Here is a 20,864-nt window from a genome sequence, read left to right as displayed (position 1 = left end):
AACCTAAGGTGGATGCATCTGTAGTTAAGGTCACTTGTGGAACTGGTTGCTGGAAAGGTTGGCCTGAGAGCAAGTTGTTCGTGTTTGTCCACCAGAGGAGAGATGAATGTAAGTGGTGGGTTATTTTTATTGGGGATAACAGTAGTTGAATGGCCTGGAGCCACTGTGATCTCAATGTCCATTGCGTTATTCTCATGGCTGATCTGGCCATAGGAGTGACGTGGACCGTGGAAGCCATGTGGCCTAGCAGAGTTAGGAACTGGTGGGCTGTCGCTGTTTGCTTTTTGCGTAGAGATGTCGCTAATCTGGAGACTGTCTCTGCGCGGTCTTTTGGGAGGAAGGCTTTTGACACGGTGGTGTTCAAGTCTGCTCCAATGAATTGTAGAAGGCGAGATGGTAGGAGGTGGGATTTTTGGTAATTGATTAGAAATCCCAACAAGTGCAGCAGATTGATTGTTAGTTAGCATGGGGCACATTTAAAACTAATTGGAGAAAATTCTTTTTTACTCAACGCACAATTAAACTCTGGAATTTGTTGCCAGAGAATGTGGTTCGTGCAGTTAGTATAGCTGTGTTTAAAAAAGGATTGGATAAGTTCTTGGAGGAGAAGTCCATTACCAGCTATTAAGTTCACTTAGAGAATAGCCACTGCCATTAGCAATGGTTACATGGAATAGACTTAGTTTTGGGTACTTGCCAGGTTTTTATGGCCTGGATTGGCCACTGTTGGAAACAGGATGCTGGGCTTGATGGACCCTTGGTCTGACCCAGTATGGCATTTTCTTATGTTTTTCTTATGAGAGATTGGGATACTTCCTGTCTTGAATGGCTTTTGATAAGCCAGTCGTCTAGATATGGAAAGACATGTATTCCCATCTTGCGTAAATGGGCCGCTGTCACCGCCAGGCACTTTGTGAATACTCTGGGTGCTGAGGCAAGTCCGAATGGCAGAACCCGGTAATGAAAGTGTTGATGACCTACCAGGAAGCGCAGGTACTTGCAATGAGGGGGAAATATTGGTATGTGAGTGTAAGCATCTTGAAGGTCCAGAGAACAGAGCCAATCTCCTGATTGAAGAAGGGGAAGCAAGGCTCCTAAGGAGACCATTCTGAATTTTTCCTTCCCTAGAAATTTGTTGAGATTTCGGAGGTCTAAGATGGGACGTAAGCCTCCTGTTTTCTTTGGAATGAGAAAATATCAGGAGTAGAATCCTCTGCCCTGTTGAGGTCAGGGAACTAGTTCCTCGGCCCTGGCTCTCAGCAGGGTGGATAATTCTGTTTGCAGAAGTGTGGAATGATCCTTGTGTACCCAAAGTGAGCTTGGTGGAGAATCTTTGGGTATTGTGAGAAAATCCAGAAGGTAACCTTGATGTATAATGGTTAGTACCCATTGATCTGTTGTGATGTTTGACCAATTGGGAAGGAAAAAGGAGATCCGATCTCTTACTGGTAGATTTGGGGCAGGATTGGTGCAGAGGCTGCTGTCCTCTGGCAGGTTTTCAAAATCCTGTCGCAGGGCCTGTCTGAGGAGGTGGTTGCGGCCTAGGTGCCCTTGGTTGTCTAGATTGACCTCTCTGGGGTGGTCTTGATACCCTACCACGAGGTGCTAGAGGATAGTATCTTCCTTGTCTGCAATAGGGTTTCCTAGTGTCTTTCATGGCTGTTCGTCGTGCAGAAAAAGGTGTGTCTGCTGGAACAGCAGAGAGCTGTCGTTGAGTCTCAGAGTGTTCTTTTAACTGTGCCACGGCAGCTTGTACCTGGTCTCCAAAGAGATTTTCCCCTGTACAAGGCAGGTCTGCCAATTTTCTCTTCCGTCATCAAATCTTCACAAGAGACCACTGTTCTGTTCATACGTCTCACTTTGAATGTCAAAGTGGCCCCTAACCCCCTACACTAATACCTAAACCTCACCTTGATTTACTAGGTGGGCCTACCATAGGGATACAAATACCTATCTAGGGAGATGACATTATGGACAGTCTCACACTCACTCACTCTCCCCAGAGGGCTAGGCTGATGCTCCGGGAGCTTCAATTCATCGCGAAAGGCGATAAAACCTTACCGCCTGGTCACAGCAGCTATCGCACAGCTTAACACTATTCAAAAAGGTGTAGTTAAAATTGGAGTTAATCACAGACAGGCAAACCCAGCCCACTCCCCGCCCCTAACTCCTATTTTCCAAATTTGCATTGCACCATACGATATGGTGCTATCGCATGTGTTAAACACGTTTTCACATGCGGTAAGGGCCTATCGCATGCATTAACGGGGCTTTTCGCATGCAATAAGCCCTTAACACATGTGAAAATGCCTTAGCCCATTTTGATAAATGACCCCCTTTGAATGTTTGGGCTGATAATATACACTCAAGTTGACACACACAGGTTGAGATGGCAATGAATGTAGTATCCACACCTGTGCCTTGTTTGATTGTAATTAGCGTCTGTGTATAAATAGTCAATGAGTTTAACACGAGAAACCCTTGTGCATTTTATCTAGGGCTGCACTGACTTTGGTGGTTACTGAAGCATAGGGAAAGCAAAAGAACTGCCAAAGGATCTGCAAGCAAAAGTAGTTCAACTTTATAAATCAGAAAAAGGATATAAAACAGATATCCAAATACTTGAAAATGCAAATCAGAACTATTCAAACTCTGATCAAGAAGTGGAAAATTAAGGGTTCTGTTAATACCAAGGTAGACCAAGAAAGATTTCAGACAACTGCGAGGAAAATCTGTTGGGTTGCAAAGAAAAATCCACAAGCAACTGAAACAAAGGCTTCTCTGAAACAAAGTGGAATGGGTGTTTCAGCATGCACAATAAGGAGATGCTAGAATTGCTTGAAAAAAAGCCATTCTGCATCAACCCACTTACAATACACCAAACAGCACCAGAGAAGCCTCAAAACTTCTGAAACAAAATAATTTGGAGAGATGAGACCAAAATCATAACCATAAACACTATGAATGGTTAAAAGGTGAAGTGAAAGAGGCTATTTTAGCCAAAAAAAATCCTTCAAAAATTGGAAGAAGGATCCATCTGAAGAAAATAGGATAAAACATAAGCATTGTCAAGGTAAGTGTAAAACATTGATAAGACAGGCGAAGAGAGAATTTGAAATGAAGTTGGCCATAGAGGCAAAAACTCATAATAAAAACTTTTTTAAATATATCCAAAGCAAGAAACCTGTGAGGGAGTCGGTTGGACCATTAGATGACAGAGGGGTTAAAGGGGCTCTTAGGGAAGATAAGGCCATTGCAGAAAGACTAAATGAATTCTTTGCCTCCGTGTTTACTAATGAGGATGTTGGGGAGATACCAGTTCCGGAGATGGTTTTCAGGGGTGATGACTCAGACGAACTGAACGAAATCACTGTGAACCTGGAAGATGTAGTAGGCCAGATTGACAAACTAAAGAGTAGCAAATCACCTGGACCGGATGGTATGCATACTAGGGTTCTGAAGGAACTAAAAAATGAAATTTCTGATCTATTAGTTAAAATTTGTAACCTATCATTAAAATCATCCATTGTACCTGAAGACTGGAGGGTGGCCAATGTAACCCCAATATCTAAAAAAGGCTCCAGGGGCGATCCGGGTAATTATAGACCAGTGAGCCTGACTTCAGTGCTGGGAAAAATAGTGGAAAATATTCTCAAAATCAAAATTGTAGAGCATATAGAAAGACATGATTTAATAGGACACCCTCAACATGGATTTACCCAAGAAGGGAAGTCTTGCCTAACAAATCTGCTTCATTTTGTTTGAAGGGGTTAATAAACATGTAGATAAATGTGAACCGGGAGATGTAGTATACTTGGATTTTCAGAAGGCGTTTGACAAAGTCCCTCATGAGAGGCTTCTACGAAAACTAAAAAGTCATGGGATAGGAGGCGATGTCCTTTCGTGGATTACAAACTGGTTAAAAGACAGGAAACAGAGAGTAGGATTAAATGGTCAATATTCTCAGTGGAAAAGGGTAAACAGTGGAGTACCTCAGGGATCTGTATTGGGACCGGTGCTTTTCAATATATATATAAATGATCTGGAAAGGAATACGACGAGTGAGGTTATCAAATTTGCGGATGATACAAAATTATTCAGAGTAGTTAAATCACAGGCAGACTGTGATACATTACAGGAGGACCTTGCAAGACTGGAAGATTGGGCATCCAAATGGCAGATGAAATTTAATGTGGACAAGTGCAAGGTGATGCACATAGGGAAAAATAACCCTTGCTGTAGTTACACGATGTTAGGTTCCATGTTAGGAGCTATCACCCAGGAAAAAGATCTAGGCATCATAGTGGATAATACTTTAAAATCGTCGGCTCAGTGTGCTGCAGCAGTCAAAAAAGCAAATAGAATGTTAGGAATTATTAGGAAGGGAATGGTTAATAGAACGGAAAATGTCATAATGCCTCTGTATCACTCCATGGTGAGACCGCACCTTGAATACTGTGTACAATTCTGGTCGCCACATCTCAAAAAAGATATAGTTGCGATGGAGAAGGTACAGAGAAGGGCAACCAAAATGATAAAGGGGATGGAACAGCTCCCTTATGAGGAAAGGCTGAAGAGGTTAGGGCTGTTCAGCTTGGAGAAGAGACGGCTGAGGGGGGATATGATAGAGGTCTTTAAGATCATGAGAGGTCTTGAACGAGTAGATGTGACTCGGTTATTTACACTTTCGAATAATAGAAGGACTAGGGGGCATTCCATGAAGTTAGCAAGTAACACATTTAAGACTAATCGGAGAAAATTCTTTTTCACTCAACGCACAATAAAGCTCTGGAATTTGTTGCCAGAGAAGGTAGTTAGTGCAGTTAGTGTAGTTGGGTTCAAAAAAGGTTTGGATAAGTTCTTGGAGAAGTCCATTAATGGCTATTAATCAATTATACTTAGGGAATAGCCACTGCTATTAATTGCATCAGTAGCATGGGTTCTTCTTAGTGTTTGGGTAATTGCCAGGTTCTTGTGGCCTGGTTTTTGGCCTCTGTTAGAAACAGGATGCTGGGCTTGATGGACCCTTGGTCTGTCCCAGCATGGCAATTTCTTATGTTCTTATGAAGAGAAGAACACCATCCCTACTGTGAAGCATGGAGGTGGATCGCTGCTGTTTGGGTGTGTGTGTGTGGGGGGGGGGGGGGGGGAGGAGGTTGTTGAGCTACAGTGCCACAGGGAATTTAGTCAAAATTGATGGCAGGATGAATATAGCTTATCATCAGAAAATATTGAAGGACAGTTTGTATTAGTCAGCCAGGAAGCTGTGCATGGAGCACACTGGGACTTTCCAACATGACAATGATATGAAACATAAGGTCAAGTCAACCTTTCAGTGACTACAGCAGAAATGTTGAGATTACTTACCTGATAATCTCCTTTTCCTTAGTGTAGACAGATGGACTCAGAACGAATGGGTATAGTATGCTCGTGCTAGCAGTTGGAGACGGATCTGACGTCAGCACGGGTATATATACCCCCACAGGAAGCGTAGCAACTCAGTAACTTCCTTGCAAAAGCTGTTATGGATGTACTGACGATCAATGAAATTAGTGAAACAGGATTCCCCTGACCGATTGATAGGAGCTGGAGACCACCAGCATTCACAACCGGAAGGCGTTGACACCTGGCAAAGTGGACGCTCTTATGTAAGAAAATGACATGGCCTACCTTGAATCAGTGGAACCCATGTATACCGGCAGCCTGGGCGGGATGCTGAGTCCATCTGTCTACACTAAGGAAAAGGAGATTATCAGGTAAGTAATCTCAACATTTCCTAGCGTGTAGCCAGATGGACTCAGAACGAATGGGATGTACAAAAGCTTTACTCCCAGCCCGGATGGAAGGCTGCCTGAAGACCGCGTAGGACTGCCCTCGCAAATGCTGTGTCCTCCCTGGCATGGACATCCAGATGGTAGAACCTGGAGAAGGTATGGAGAGAGGACCATGTCGCCGCTTAACATATTTCTGCAGGCGACAGCATCCTGGATTCTGCCCAAGATGCTGCTTGTGCTCTGGTAGAACGAGCCTTGACTTGTAGAGGCGGTGACTTCCCGGCCTCTACGTAAGCTGCTCTGATAACTTCTTTAATCCAGCGGGCGATGGTGGGCCGAGAGGCCGCTTTACCTTGTTTCTTTCCGCTGTGTAGGACGAACAGATGGTCCGTCTTTCGTACTTCTTGTGTCAATTCCAGATATCTGGGCAGCAATCATGTCGAGATGGCGTAGTAAACGCCATTCTTCTGATTTCTTCAAACCCGCCATAGTAGGCAAGGATATGGTTTGGTTGAGGTGAAATTGTGAGACCACTTTAGGTAGAAAGGAGGGAACCGTGCGAAGATGGATAGCCTCCGGAGTGATTCTGAGAAAGGGATCACGGCAGGACAGTGCTTGTAGCTCCGAGATACGGCGTGCTGAACACACTGCCAGCAGAAACACCATCTTTAAAGTGAGAGAACGGAGAGACAGGCCCCGAAGGGGTCTGAAGGTGGATCCCGCGAGGAAATCCAAAACTAGGTTAAGGTTCCACAGGGGCACAGGCCACTTCAGTGGCGGACGAATGTGCTTGACTCCTTTCAGGAAGCGAGAAACATCTGGATGCGTGGCAATGGTCTTGCCATCCTTCCTGGGACCGTAGCAAGACAGCGCAGCCACCTGAACCTTGATGGAGCTTAGGGAGAGACCCTTCTGAAGCCCATCCTGTAGAAAATCCAGAACAATAGGAATTGTGGTCACATGTGGATTGGTGTCGTGAGTATCGCACCAGTCTTCAAATATTCTCCAGATCCTTATATAGGTGAGGGATATGGAAAACTTGCGGGCTCGGGAGGAGTATATCTATCACCGGCTCAGAGTAACCTCTTTTCTTCAGTCTAGCCCTCTCAATGGCCAGACCGTAAGAGAGAATTGAGCCAGATCCTCGTGGAGGATGGGACCTTGATGAAGCAGGTCCCTGAGAGGAGGCAGGGGAAGGGGCTCCCCTGCCAGTAGTCTTCTCATGTCCGCATACCAGGGTCTTCTTGGCCAGTCTGGTGCCACTAGAAGAACTAGGCCCCGGTGCTTCTGAATCTTGTGGATGATGGCGCCCAGCAGAGGCCACGGAGGAAAGGCGTATAGCAGAGTCCCTGGAGGCCACGGCTGAACCAGGGCGTCGATCCCTTGTGAGAACAGATCTCGCTTGCGGCTGAAGTATCTGGGTACTTGCGCATTGGACCTGTCTGCTAGTAAGTCCATGTCCGGAATCCCCCAGTGATCCACAATCATCTGGAAGGCTGTGGGTGACAGCTGCCATTCCCCCGGATTTAGGCTCTCTCTGCTGAGAAAGTCTGCCGTGGTGTTGTCCTTCCCGGCAACGTGGACGGCGGAGATGTCCTGAAGATTCGCCTCTGCCCAAGCCATCAGCAGGGCTATCTCTAGAGATACCTGTCGGCTTCTGGTTCCGCCCTGACGGTTGATGTATGCCACCGTGGTGGCGTTGTCGGACATCACTCTGCTCGGTTCCGCAGTCTGTGAGCAAACTGTAGGCAGGCTAACTGGACTGCTCGTGCCTCTAGACGGTTGATGTTCCACCCTGACTCTTCTCTGTTCCACTGCCCTTGTGCGGTGAGTTCTTCGCAGTGTGCTCCCCAGCCGCTCAGGCTGGCATCTGTGGTGAGCAGAGTCCACGTGGGGGAGGACATCTTCGACCCCCTGCCCGTGTGGTTGGACTGCAACCACCACCGTAACTGGGTCCGCACTCTGGCTGGCAGAGGTAGATGCACGGAATAATTCCGGAAGCGGGGGCTCCAGCGAGAGAGCAGGGAGTGTTGTAGAGGTCTCATATGGGCCCTTGCCCAGGGGACCACTTCCAGGGTGGAGGCATTGAGGCCGAGAACCTGCAGATAATCCCAAGCCGTGGGCCGGTTGGCTCCCATCAAGGACCGGAGACGCGTCTGAAGTTTTAACCTTCTCTTGGTAGTGAGACTGACTTTGTCTGCCTGGGTGTCGAACTGTACTCCCAGGTATTCCAGTGATTGGGAAGGCTGTAGGCAACTGTTGTTGAGGTTGACTACCCATCCCAGGCTCTCCAGAAGGGCGATCACTCTGTCAGTTGCCCGATGGCTCTCCTCCTGTGATTTCGCCCTGATCAGCCAATCGTCCAGGTAGGGATGGACTAGGATTCCTTCCCGTCTGAGCGCCGCTGCTACCACTACAACCACCTTGGTGAAGGTCCGCGGTGACGTGGCTAACCCGAAGGGCAGAGCCCGGAATTGGAAGTGGCGTCCCAGAACCTTGAGGCGTAGGTAGCGCTGATGATCCGGATGGATCGGGATATGCAGGTAGGCTTCTGACAAGTCTAAGGCCGTGAGGAATTCTCCTGGCTGTACTGCGGTCTTGACTGAGCGCAGAGTTTCCATGCGAAACCTCGGGACCCTTAAGTATCGATTGACTGACTTGAGGTCCAATACGGGCCGGAACGTGCCCTCTTTCTTGGGTACCATGAAATAAATGGAATAGTGTCCAGAATTCATTTCCCATGCAGGTACTGGGGTGATGGCTTTCAAGGACAGGAGCCTCGCCAGGGTAGCTTCCAATGCTGCCTTCTTGTGTATGGGACACGAAGATTCCACAAACCTGTCCGGAGGGAGATGATGAAAGTCCAGATAATACCCCTCTCGGATGATGGCGAGGACCCACTGGTCCGACGTAATCTCGAACCATCTGGGGTAGAAGAGGGTTAACCTGCCCCCTATGGCTCCGTCCCCCGGATGGATCGGCTGATTCTCATTGGGAGGCGCGGCCAGGACCTGAACCCGAGCCGGCTCCCCTCTTGCGCTGCTTGGTCCGAAAGGACTGGTTCCTGGCCTGAGGACGAGGCGCCTGGTAGCGACTCCTATAGGGAGGGAAGCGTTGGGAGCTTCTACCTCTGGAGGGCCTTGGAAAGGCGCGCTGGTTCCTCTGAACCGATCTTCCGGCAATCGAGGTACTGGAGAGGCGCCCCATGTGCTGGCCAGTTTATCAAGGTCGCTGCCAAACAGGAAAGAACCCCTAAAGGGCATTCTGGTGAGGCGTGTCTTTGAAGGCGCATCGGCTGACCAATTCCGTATCCAGAGCTGCCTCCTGGCGGCTACGGAGGATGAGACCCCCTTGGCTGTTGTATGGACTAGGTCTGATGCAGCATCCGTGAGGAACGAGAGAGCTGACTCCATGTCTGTTGCCGGAGCATTGTTTCTGACCTGTGACAAACAGGAACGCGTCACCACTGTGCAGCAGGTTGCGATCCGCAAAGATAGAGCTGCCACCTCAAAGGTCTGTTTCAGGATGGCGTCCAGGCGTCTGTCATGAGCCTCCTTGAGGGCCGCCCCTCCCCCCTCAACTGGAATGGTAGTGCGCTTAACCACAGCGCTGACCAAGGCGTCCACCTGAGGGCACGCCAGCATCTCCTTGATTGCCGGTTCCAGAGGGTACATGCCCGTCAGGGCCCGACCCCCTTTGAATGAGGCTGCTGGTGCAGCCCATTCTAAATCTATCAGTTGCTGTGCTGCTTGTAAGAAGGAAAAATGGCGGGCTGGAGGACGAAGACCTTCCAGCAGAGGATTCTGCGTAGAGGGCGCCATAGTGCTGGGACCTGTAATATCCAACTCCGCCAGGCACTGAGATACCAGGTCGGAGAGATCTTCCTTGGGAAAGAACCTCCTCATGGTTCGATATGGCTCAATCCCTGAGGGAAGTTCCCCCTCCTCCGGGGGTTCGGACTCATCCTCCGAGACATTGGAGTCCGCCTGAACCGGACTGCTCGGAGGCGGGTGCCCATGAGAAGGGCACGAAGGTCCAGGGGCAGGATCAGCTGGAGTAACAACAGCAGCGGCCGCAGCAGCAGCAGGGCCTGGACGGGAAGCTGACTGCATCTGTACAAAGGCATGAATCCCCTTAAAGAGATCCACCCAGGAAATGGAAGCGGTCTCTAGTCGTCGGGGTACCAGGTCCCCCGGGATTCCTGGTTGTTCGAGACTGCCCGCTAGATCCGGGGTGGCCCCTGAGGAACTGTCAGCAAACCTCGGTTGAGACTGGTCCTGGCCCGAGGCTCCCACTGCCTCCTCACATTGGGCACAAAGGGAGTCTGGCTCCTTGCTATGCGTGGCCCTAAGCTGGCATGCTGAGCAGAGGCCGAGGGCTTTAATGCCAGAATCAGGAGGCGCCGCCGCTGAAGACGCTGAGGCGTTCTGTTCCATTGAAGAATATGCGCTTAATAATACACGGCAGCATTACACGCTTACTACAACAGGTGCTCAATAATATGCGGCAGCAATATGCGCTTAATACAATAGGCGCTTAATACAACAGGCGCTTAATAATATGCGGCAGCAATATACGCTTAATACAACAGGCGCTCAATAATATGCGGCAGCAATATACGCTTAATACAACAGGCGCTTAATACAACAAGCGCTCAATAAAATGCGGCAGTAATATACGCTCAATGATATCCAGTATGCGCTCAAGAGTATGCGATTAGCAATATACACTCAATGATATTCAATATGCGCTCATTAGTATGCGGTTAACAACATACACTCAATGATATCCAATATGCGCTCATTAGTCTGCAGTCAGCAATATACGCACAATGATATACAATATGTGCTCCTTAATATGCGATCAGCAATATGCGCTCATCAACAGGCGCCTTACATGGGCGCTCAATACCTGAACAAGGCAGACAAAATGGCGACCTCCACGGCGTGCCACATGCAGACAACGCCGCAGATCCCCGTTCCTCGGAGACCAAAAAGTAAGAGATGTACGCCTTACCTGATCCTCGGCGCTTCCCGGTTGGAACCTGGGCGGTCTCCGGCTGCGGGGGGAGAGGGGAAATACCTTCACCGCCACGCTAGAGGAAATGCACCCGCTGCCTCGTCCACGCCGGGACCGAGGTGCCTCTTTCGCCATGCCCGAGCCCTTCTCGCCCGGGGGCTACGTCCCTGCCGCGATTCGGCCACCGGACCGAGGTCTTAAACCTCCGGGGGATCGCGGAAATCACCCCGGGAAACTCAACTGGGGGAGGGACCCCAAGGGTATCACCGCAGGAGTGCGGGGCTCGATGTTCCTGAAGAAATTTAGTAAGAAGAATATAGAAAGAAGAAAATAGAAAGTAGATTGGAAACACACTCAGCGAGCGTGCAGGCTCTCCAAACTGCTTTGGAGACGGAAATTACTGAGTTGCTACGCTTCCTGTGGGGGTATGTATATACCCATGCTGACGTCAGATCCGTCTCCAACTGCTAGCACGAGCATACTATACCCATTCGTTCTGAGTCCATCTGGCTACACGCTAGGAAATGTGTAGGTTCTGGAGTGGCCATCAGTTTCCTGACATCAATATCACTGAAGTAACTTTAGGGAGAACTCAAACATACAGTTCATGCTAGACAACCAAAGAGTTTACAGGATCTGGAGGCTTTTTGCTAAGAGGAATGGGCAGCTTTACCTACATTAGAAAATAAAGAGCCTCATTCACAACTATCACAAAAGGCTGCAAAAGCAGCATCTAGCTTTGGCATCCTGTTCAGCTGCATGTACTCGCCCTCCTCCATAGAGAGTTTATACTTTGCTAAGCTAGCTCTAAGGTGCCTGCCTCAGAGACCTTATGCTTTGATTTTATTTGCCATTCCTTGCCAAAATGCCTTGGATACAAGAATTTGCTTTATGGAGTGGGCACTTATGAGGTAAAGCAAAATTGCTTACCTTGTAATAGGTGTTATCCCAGGACAGCAGGATATAGTCCTCACATATGGGTGACGTCACTGATGGAGCCCTAGTCGGGAAAAATTTTCTGTCAAAGTTTCTAGAAACTTTTGACTGGCACTGTGAGGCCACTGAGCATGCCATGATATTCTCTGCCACAGGGGTCTCACTCTAGTCTCCTATGTAGCAATAAGCTTTAGCAAAAATAAAATAATAAAAAGGTAACATACCCAACTCCGCGGGGTGGCGGGTGGGTTTTGTGAGGACTACATCCTGCTGTCCTGGGTTAACACCTATTACAAAGTAAGCAATTTTGCTTTATCCCAGGACAAGCAGGATGCTAGACCTCACATATGGGTGAATAGCAAGCTATAGGCCAAGTCATCGTGTATTGAAGCAACAGTGAAGTATTGTTGGTGAAAATAAGTCAGCCGAAGATCACAGCAGGTTGGATGTAGAAGGAGTTGGGATTAAACTGGAAACAAGTTCTTTAAGACAGATTGTCCATAAGCTGAATCTTGTCGCCCTTCTTTGTCCAAACAGTAATGAGCTGCAAAGGTGTGAAGAGAACTCCATGTTGCTGCTTTACATATGTCAAGGATTGGCACTGAATGATAGTGTGCTACTGAGGTTGACATTGCTCTTACTGAATGTGCCTTTACTCGCCCTTGGAGAGGAAGGCCTGCTTTTTCATAGCAAAACTGTATGCAATCTGCTAACCAGTTGGATAGAGTATGTTTACCCACTGCGTTACCCGGTTTGTTTGGATCATAAGATACAAAGAGCTGAGTGGATTTCCTGTGGACTGCAGTGAGGTTTAAGTAAAATGCCAGCGCACATTTACAGTCCAAGGTGTGTAAATTTCTTTCTCCTTGATGGGAATGAGGCCTTGGAAAGAATGTGGGTAAAACTATGGATTGGTTCAAGTGGAATTCCGTATCTACCTTGGGAAGGAATTTTGGATGTGTACGGAGAACCACTCTGTCATGTAGGAATTTTGTATAGGGTGAGTATGTGACAAGTGCTTGTAACTCACTAACCCTTCTAGCTGATGTAATGGCTATGAGGAAGATTGTTTTCCATGTGAGAAATTTAAGATCACAGGAATTCATGGGTTCAAAAGGAGAACGCATGAGTCTTGTTAAAATCAAATTCAGGTCCCATTCCATTACGGGTGAACGAATTGGTGGTTTAAGGTGAGTTAAACCTCTCATAAATCTACTGACGAGAGGTTGCATGGAAATTTATTTATTAAAGGCTTTTATATACCAACTTTCTTGATACAAATCAAATCAACTCTGTTTACATCGAACTAAGCAGTAACAGTAACTAACCAATCAACAAGAGACAAAGATGGTTTTCCATGTGAGAAATTTAAGATCACAAGAATCCATGGGTTCGAAAGGAGAACGCATAAGTCTTGTTAGTACCAAATTCAGATCCCATTCTGTGACAGGTGGTCGAATTGGTGGTTTAAGGTGAGTTAAACCTCTCATAAATCTGCTTACGAGAGGTTGTGTGGAAATAGGTGCATCTCCTATCTTGTTATGGTATGCAGAGATTGCACTTAAATATATTCTTACCGATGAAGTCTGGAGACCAGATTCAGAAAGATGGTATAAGTAATCTAGTAGAGAAGTTGTGGGGCAGGTGAAAGGATTTATGTTCTTTTCGGAGCACCACAAAGTAAACCTCTTCCATTTAGAAGAATAGTTCTTTCGTGTGGAAGGTTTACGTGAAGCTATAAGCACTTGAGATATATTGGATGAAAGATTGAGTGGTTGCAAGATCAAGCTTTCAACATCCATGCCGTCAGGGATAGGGATTGAAGGTTGGGATGGCGCAACAGACACTGATCCTGAGTTATGAGAGTGGGGGCTACTCCCAGACGAACTGGATCCCTGACTGAGAGGTCTAGCAGTGTGGGGAACCATACTTGTCGAGGCCAGTATGGGGCTATGAGTATCATGGACCCTTTGTACTGTTGTAGCTTCACTAGAGTTTTGGTTATGAGTGGTATTGGAGGATACGCGTATAGTAGGCCTGAGCTCCAAGGTCGAGCGAAGGCGTCCTTGGCCGGCTGATTCTTCTGTTTGTGGAGAGAACAGAATTTGTCCACCTTTTGATTCAGATGTGATGCAAAGAGGTCTAATTTGGTTGTCCCCAATGCTGAAATATGCTGGTCGCTACTGCAGGATCCAGGGACCATTCGTGTGGTTGGAATTGACGACTGAGTCGATCCGCTACCACATTGTGAATGCCTGCGAGATAAGTGGCTCGAAGGAACATTGAGTGGTTCAGGGCCCAGCCCCAAATTTGTGCAGCTTCTTGACAAAGGAGAAAAGAGCCCATACCTCCCTGTTTGTTGATGTACCACATGGCTACTGTGTTGTCTGTTTGAATTAGAACAATCTTGTATGAAAGGCAGTCCTTGAACGCATGCAGCGCATAACGTATAGCTCGAAGTTCCAGAAAACTGATTTGATATTTGTCCAAATCCCTTGAGTGTGAAGATTGTCTACATGAGCTCCCCATCCCAAGGTGGATGCATCTGTAGTTAAAGTTATCTCTGGGACTGGTTGTTGAAAGGGTAGGCCTTTGCACAGGTTGTCTGTTCGTCCACAAAAGTAGAGATGATCTTAGTTGGTGGGTCACTTGAATTGAATAATGTAGTGGTTGAATGGCTTGAATCCATTGTGATCGTAAAGTCCATTGGGCAACTCGCATGGCAAGCCTTGCCATGGGTGTAACATGAACCATGGAGGCCATATGACCTAGTAGTATCAGAAACTGATGTGCTGTGGTTTGTGTCCGTAAGAAAATGGAGTTTGCTAGTAGAATGAGGGCATCTGCACGATCTATAGGTAGAATGGCCTTTGCTACATCTGTGTTCAACTCTGCTCCTATGAATTGAAGCAGATGAGTTGGAGTGAGATGGGATTTTTGATAATTGATGAGAAATCCCATGGAGTGAAGTAGAGCAATCGTTCGAGTGAGAGAAGTGAGAGCTCCTTGTTGAGATTGACTCCTTATGAGCCAGTTGTCTAGATATGGGAAAACATGGACACCTTCTTTGTGTAAGTGTCCTGCTATTACCGCTAGACATTTGGTGAAGACTCTGGGAGCAGATGCAAGTCCAAAGGGTAGAACTCTGTATTGGTAATGTTGATTGTCTACCATGAAGCGCAGGTACTTGCGATGAGGAGGGTATATTGGAATGTGAGCATAAGCATCTTGAAGATCCAGAGAACAAAGCCAATCTCTTGCTTGAAGAAGTGGAAGCATGGTGCCTAAAGACACCATCCTGAATTTTTCTTTCTTCAGAAATTTGTTGAGATTTCTGAAATCTAGGATGGGACATAGGACTCCGGTTTTCTTTGGAATGAGGAAGTATCGGGAGTAGAATCCTCTGCCCTGCTGTGTCCGGGGCACTAGTTGTATGGCCCTGGCTCTCAGAAGGGTGGATAATTCTGCCTGTAATTGTTGCGGTTGAGAATTTTGTCGTGGGCAGGAAGTTGGTGGAAATTCTGGAGGAATTGAGGTGAAATTTAGTTTGTAGCCTCGAGAGACTATGGAAAGTACCCATTGATCTGATGTTATGTTTTGCCAATTTGTGTGAAAGTGAGATATTCTTCCGCCCACTGGTAGATTTGGCTTGGGATTGAAAGGTTGGGTCTGTTCTCTGGTCTTTGTTTCAAAAGCCTTTTGCAGGGCCCGTCTGTGCAGGAGGTTGTGGACGAGCAGGCCTGGATTGTCTGGCCTGGGAGCGTTGTGTAGGTCTGGTGGACCTACCCCTAGAAGTGTGGGGGTAATATCTACGTGGCCTGTAATAGGAACATCGCATATCTCTTCGTGGAAGACGATGAGTAGCAGGCTCTTGTGGAGTTTGAGACAGTTGATGTAGAGTCTCAGTGTGGTCCTTAAGCTGTTGTACAGCTTCTTGAATTTTGTCCCCAAACAGATTGTCACCAAGACAGGGCAGGTCCACAAGTTTTTCTTGTACCTCAACCCTGAGGTCAGATGCTTTGAGCCAGGCCCATCTGCGAGCAGTGATTCCTGCTGCTGCTGTCCTGGAAGCAGTCTCAAAATCATCATAGACTGCTCTCACCTCATGTTTGCCTGCCTCTAGCCCCTTGGTTATTACAGCTTGTGCAGGCTCCTGGAACTGAGTGGGTAAGGAGGTTACAAACTCTTCCATCTGCTTCCAGAGGTTCCTCTGGTATTGAGTGATATAGAGTTGATAAGCAGAAATCTTGGTGCTCAACATGGAACTCTGATAGACCTTTTTCCCTAGTGTGTCTAGGAATCTGTGGTCTCTACCAGGTGGAATGGATGAGTGTGGGCGCACACGTTTAGATTTTTTCTGTGCAGACTCCACTACTACAGACTGGTGTGGTAATTGCTGCTTGTGGTAGCCTGGAGCTGGTTGGACTATGTAAGTAGTGTCTACACATTTATTTACTGCAGGAGTAGAAGCTGGATGTTCCCAGATTCGTTTTTGGAGATCTAGTAAAACCTCATGTACTGGTACTGCTAGTACTTGTTTGGGTGGGTCCACAAACTGTAGAACCTCAAGGGTTTGTGCTCTGGTGTCTTCCTCTGCTGTAAGCTTAAATGGAATCGAGTCAGCCATGCTTTGTATGAATGAGGAGAACGAAAGATCCTCTGCGGGTGACTTCTTTCTTTGATCTGGAGAAGAAGGGTTAGACAAATTCCTCTGAAGAAAAATGAGAGTGTTCATCATCCCAGGAATCATCAGAATCTTCTCTATATGGAGATTTTGGCACTGATTTAGATGGGACATGGAGGCCTGAAGGGCCTGGCTGTGGATCATCGATGGAAAATCTTGCAGAAGTAGTATGTGGCCTAGTAGATGGTAAGTTATCGATTACATCCTGATACCTTTGTAAAAGGCGTTGATAAAAAGCCTCATCTTGAACCTCTGGAGGTTCTAATGCAGGTTGCCCCGATGGTATCGGGGATGTTCTCCATGTTGTCGTCGGTGGAAGCGGCATCGAAGTCATCGACGTCGATGGAATAGGTCTTGACATCAAAGGGCTCGATGGAATATGAGCAAAGAATGATGCTGATTGTGTCCAGAGCCTTGGTGTAGTGGTTATGAAACCTGTCGAAGTCCTCGGCGGCAAAAAAGGCGCCATCATCGGTGGTCCCACCGGCATCGGTACTACTACCGGCATCGATGCTGAAGTCATCGGCATAGACGGAACCTTCAGAACAATTTGCTCTTGAAGAGCTTGTAGGACCGCTTGTCTTATTAAGAAAGACAATTCCGGCTGTACAAGTGGTGAACTCACCGATGTTGTACGTGGTGGCGGTACGGAGGCCTCCATTGACGAAGTGTGGGTTGTACTTGAAATCGGCGAAGACGAAGGCCCAGATATCAAAAGTGCCGGTGTTTCCTGTTCTCGGGGCCGCTTCGGCATCGATTCGTCCTGGGACATCGACGTGGAAGATGACGGACATCGATGTCGATGCTTGGATTTTAGGTGTTCTGCCGATTTAATCGATAGCACCGACGATGGTGAGGACGGGCGATCACCGGATCCATCCGGACGCGGTTTTTTAAGTAAAGCTCTCTTGGTCGCTCTGGCCGGAGACGACCTTGATGATTTCGAGGGAGAAGGAATTAACTGAAGTTGAAACAAATTTTCCATCTTCTCTTGTCTGGCTTTCCGTCCTTTTACTGTCATTTCCACACATTTGGGGCATGTACTGACATCGTGTTTTTCTCCGAGGCACAGTACACACTCCAAATGCGGGTCGGTTATCGACATATTTCTATTACAAATAGGGCACATTTTGAACCCCGTCGCCATTTTGGAATCGACTGCCGTCTATGGATGCGAATGTGAGGAAAGGGATTTCTTGAAAATATGAAAATCAAGTGAATGGTATTCACCAGCCGGCGAGCTTGAGAGACTCCTATGAAAGAGAATATCAAAATATAGAAAAATATCGACTTTTTCAGTCACAAGAATTGCGGAGAACGCAACGGTTCTCAGCTCACTTACTCCTTTAACCCCCTCTCCACCCCTCCTCCCCTCCCCCACCCCCTCCCCGTCCCCCCTCCTCTCTCTTCTAACTCTATACAATTGTCTTTCTAGGGTATTGCTATTTTTATGAATACTTTGTATATATTGATACTCTATATATATTTGTAAATTTTGCTCATAACGTTTTGTTTGATTATTTCCCGCCTTTATCTCCCCTCCTCATTTGTTCATATGTTAATTCGTTATATCTGTTCGATGTAAAACGCCATCCCAGGCGCCTGTTTCAGTTACACTGTAAACAGATGTGATATCCCGGATGAACGTCGGTATATAAAAAATTTAAAATAAATAAATAAAATAACGGCTCCAGTCCCACGATGCGAACGGCAGCGCGGAAAAGCGGACTGAAGAGAGACACCTGTGGCAGAGAATATCATAGCATGCTGGGCATGCTCAGTGGCTTCACACGGCCGGTCAAAATTTCTAGAAACTTTGACAAAGATTTCTCGCGCTGGGCTCCGTCGGTGACGTCACCCATATGTGAGGACTACATCCTGCTATCCTGGGATAAAATAATTTTACTCTAAGAGTAAAATATGAGACAGAGGTACTCACCAGCCAGTAGAGAACCCCGAGAGATCCCGATGGGAGTTAGTCAGAAATTGTTGTGAGAGACTTGCAACGGCTCCTGCTCTGCAATGCCTACAGAAGCGCGGAAAAACGAAGACTGAAGAAAGACCCCTGTGGCAGAGAATATCATGGCATGCTGGGCATGCTCAGTGGGCTCAGAGTGCCAGTCAAAAGTTTCTAGAAACTTTGACAGAAAGTTTTCCCGCACAAGAGCTCCGTCAGTGACGTCACCCATATGTGAGGACTAGCATCCTGCTTGTCCTGGGATAATCAAATTTACAGATGATACAAAATTGTTCAGAGTAGTTAATTCACAAGCGGAGTGTGATAAATTGCAGGAAGACCTTGTAAGACTGGAAAATTGGGCATCAAAATGGCAGATGAAATTTAATGTGGATGCATATAGGGAAAAATAACCCTTGCTGTAGTTACACAATGTTAGGTTCCATATTAGGAGCTACCACCCAAGAAAGATCTAGGCATCATAGTGGATAACACATTGAAATCATCGGTTCAGTGTGCTGCGGCAGTCAAAAAAGCAATGTTGGGAATTATTAGAAAGGGAATGGTGAATAAAACGGAAAATGTCATATGCCTCTGTATCGCTCCATGGTGAGACCGCACCTTGAATACTGTGTACAATTCTGGTCGCCGCATCTTAAAAAAAAAATATATAGTTGCGATGGAGAAGGTACAGAAAAGGGCGACCAAAATGATAAAGGGGATGGAACAGCTCCCCTATGAGGAAAGACTAAAGAGGTTAGGACTTTTCAGCTTGGAGAAGAGACAGCTGAGGAGGGATATGATAGAGGTGTTTAAAGTCATGAGAGGTCTAGAATGGGTAAATGTGAATTGAATGTTTACTCTTTCAGATAATAGAAGGACTCGGGGGCATTCCATGAAGTTAGCAAGTAGCACATTTAAGACTAATCGGAGAAAATTCTTTTTCACTCAACGCACAATTAAACTCTGGAATTTGCCGCCAGGGGATGTGGCTAGTGCAGTTAATGTAGCTGTGTTTAAAAAAGGATTGCATAATTCCTTGGAGGAGAAGTCCATTACCTGCTATTAATTAAGCTGACTTAGAAAATAGCCACTGCTATTACTAGCAACAGTAACATGGTATAGACTTGTTTGGGTACTTGCCAGGTTCTTATGGCCTGGATTGGCCACTGTTGGAGACAGGATGCTGGGATTGATGGACCCTTGGTCTGACCCAGTATGGCATGTTCTTATGTTCTTAAGCTCCCTAGGGTGGGCATCCATGGTTAAATAGTATACCAAAGTTGGATGCATAGTGCAGGTTTACTGTTCAATTGTAGGTGCCCTCCCAGAGAGCATTGGAAATTAAACTCCTGTGTCTGAGGTGGAGCACATTCACATTTATTTTATTTAAAATATTTATTACCCGCCCTTCCAGTGCTCAGGGCGGGGTACCAAAAACATTTCTGGTGCTCAGTTATTCTATTGCTGTGCAAAGTGTGGTAGACACAGCCAGACAGTATCACATTGGGCATAGCAATAATATAATACGGTAACCAGAAATGTGAGTTAAGTTTTACTCCTGCTCTGATCCAGGAGTTAAATTTTCAGCATTAAGAAAATGTACTTTAAGTTATCTGCCCTTTAACGCACTGCCCTGCATGGCTGAGGAATAGTTAATGTTTATTTTTTATATGGGATTTGCATGTACCCACACTAGTCTTACTGCTTGTTTTTATAGTTTTAGTGCATGTTTTTTATAAGTTAAAAACCTTGTTACATACCAGAATTAACGTACGTCAGAAAAATAAAGACTAAAATAAGAGCAAGAGCCTGCACTAATGTTAGATGAAGCTGGAAAAAAAGAAAAACCTGCCAAAAACAAGTGCATGGGCTGTGATAATGCTTAGGGAAAAAGAAGAACCTACGTACATTGTACAGCCACAGAAATGAAGGGGTTGCTGCACATGTTCAGAAGGTCCTTCCAACATGGAAGCTCTGCATGTTGGTGTTGGAGGACGTCACCCATTTCATGTGACTAGGTAAACTGCTTGTCTTTAGAAAAATTTAAGATTATAAAGCACTCAAACTTACCTTCTAGATGGTTGACTCATCTTGCTTTTATGAGCTGCTGCGCCTCCACTTGATGTTCTGGATTTTACAGGTGAGCTTTTAGCTGCAGTGGCTATGGTGGTTCTGGTTGTGGAGGAGATACTACTGGAATTTATGCAGGTACCAGACTGCATCTTTCGAATCTCACTAGAAGGACTTCCATAGCCAGAGGATTTCACTGGCTGTCTAGTGCTTAACAGAGTACTTGTGCTTGTCACCGCTTTCACTGGTTGTCTGATTGTCAAAGGAGACTGCATTGCAGCAGGAGAATACCGAAGCTTTGTGGGAGTCAATCCTGAAACGGCGAAGAACAAAAAAGCATTTTGCTAAGGTGCTGTTAATGTTAAGTGCAGTAAAAAAAAAAAAAAAAGCTTCATTTTTTCACATCATCTATTGTAAGAAG

At 46.5% G+C, this 20,864-nt stretch overlaps 1 protein-coding gene across 3 annotated transcripts in view; it reads right to left on the bottom strand.

Annotated features, from left to right (window-relative positions):
- The window catches only part of LOC115094014 (SLAIN motif-containing protein-like), a 232,534-nt gene that overhangs the window by 17,476 nt on the left and 194,194 nt on the right, over nt 1-20,864 (bottom strand). For all 3 annotated transcript variants that reach the window (XM_029606629.1, XM_029606627.1, XM_029606628.1), the window contains one exon: nt 20,444-20,756. In XM_029606629.1, the coding sequence (XP_029462489.1) occupies nt 20,444-20,756 (313 nt within the window). The remainder of the gene's footprint in view (nt 1-20,443; nt 20,757-20,864) is intronic.

The sequence above is a fragment of the Rhinatrema bivittatum genome, chromosome 6, assembly GCF_901001135.1.
Source record: "Rhinatrema bivittatum chromosome 6, aRhiBiv1.1, whole genome shotgun sequence".
Classification (NCBI taxonomy): domain Eukaryota; kingdom Metazoa; phylum Chordata; class Amphibia; order Gymnophiona; family Rhinatrematidae; genus Rhinatrema; species Rhinatrema bivittatum.
This window is presented reverse-complemented; position numbering and strand designations above follow the sequence as displayed.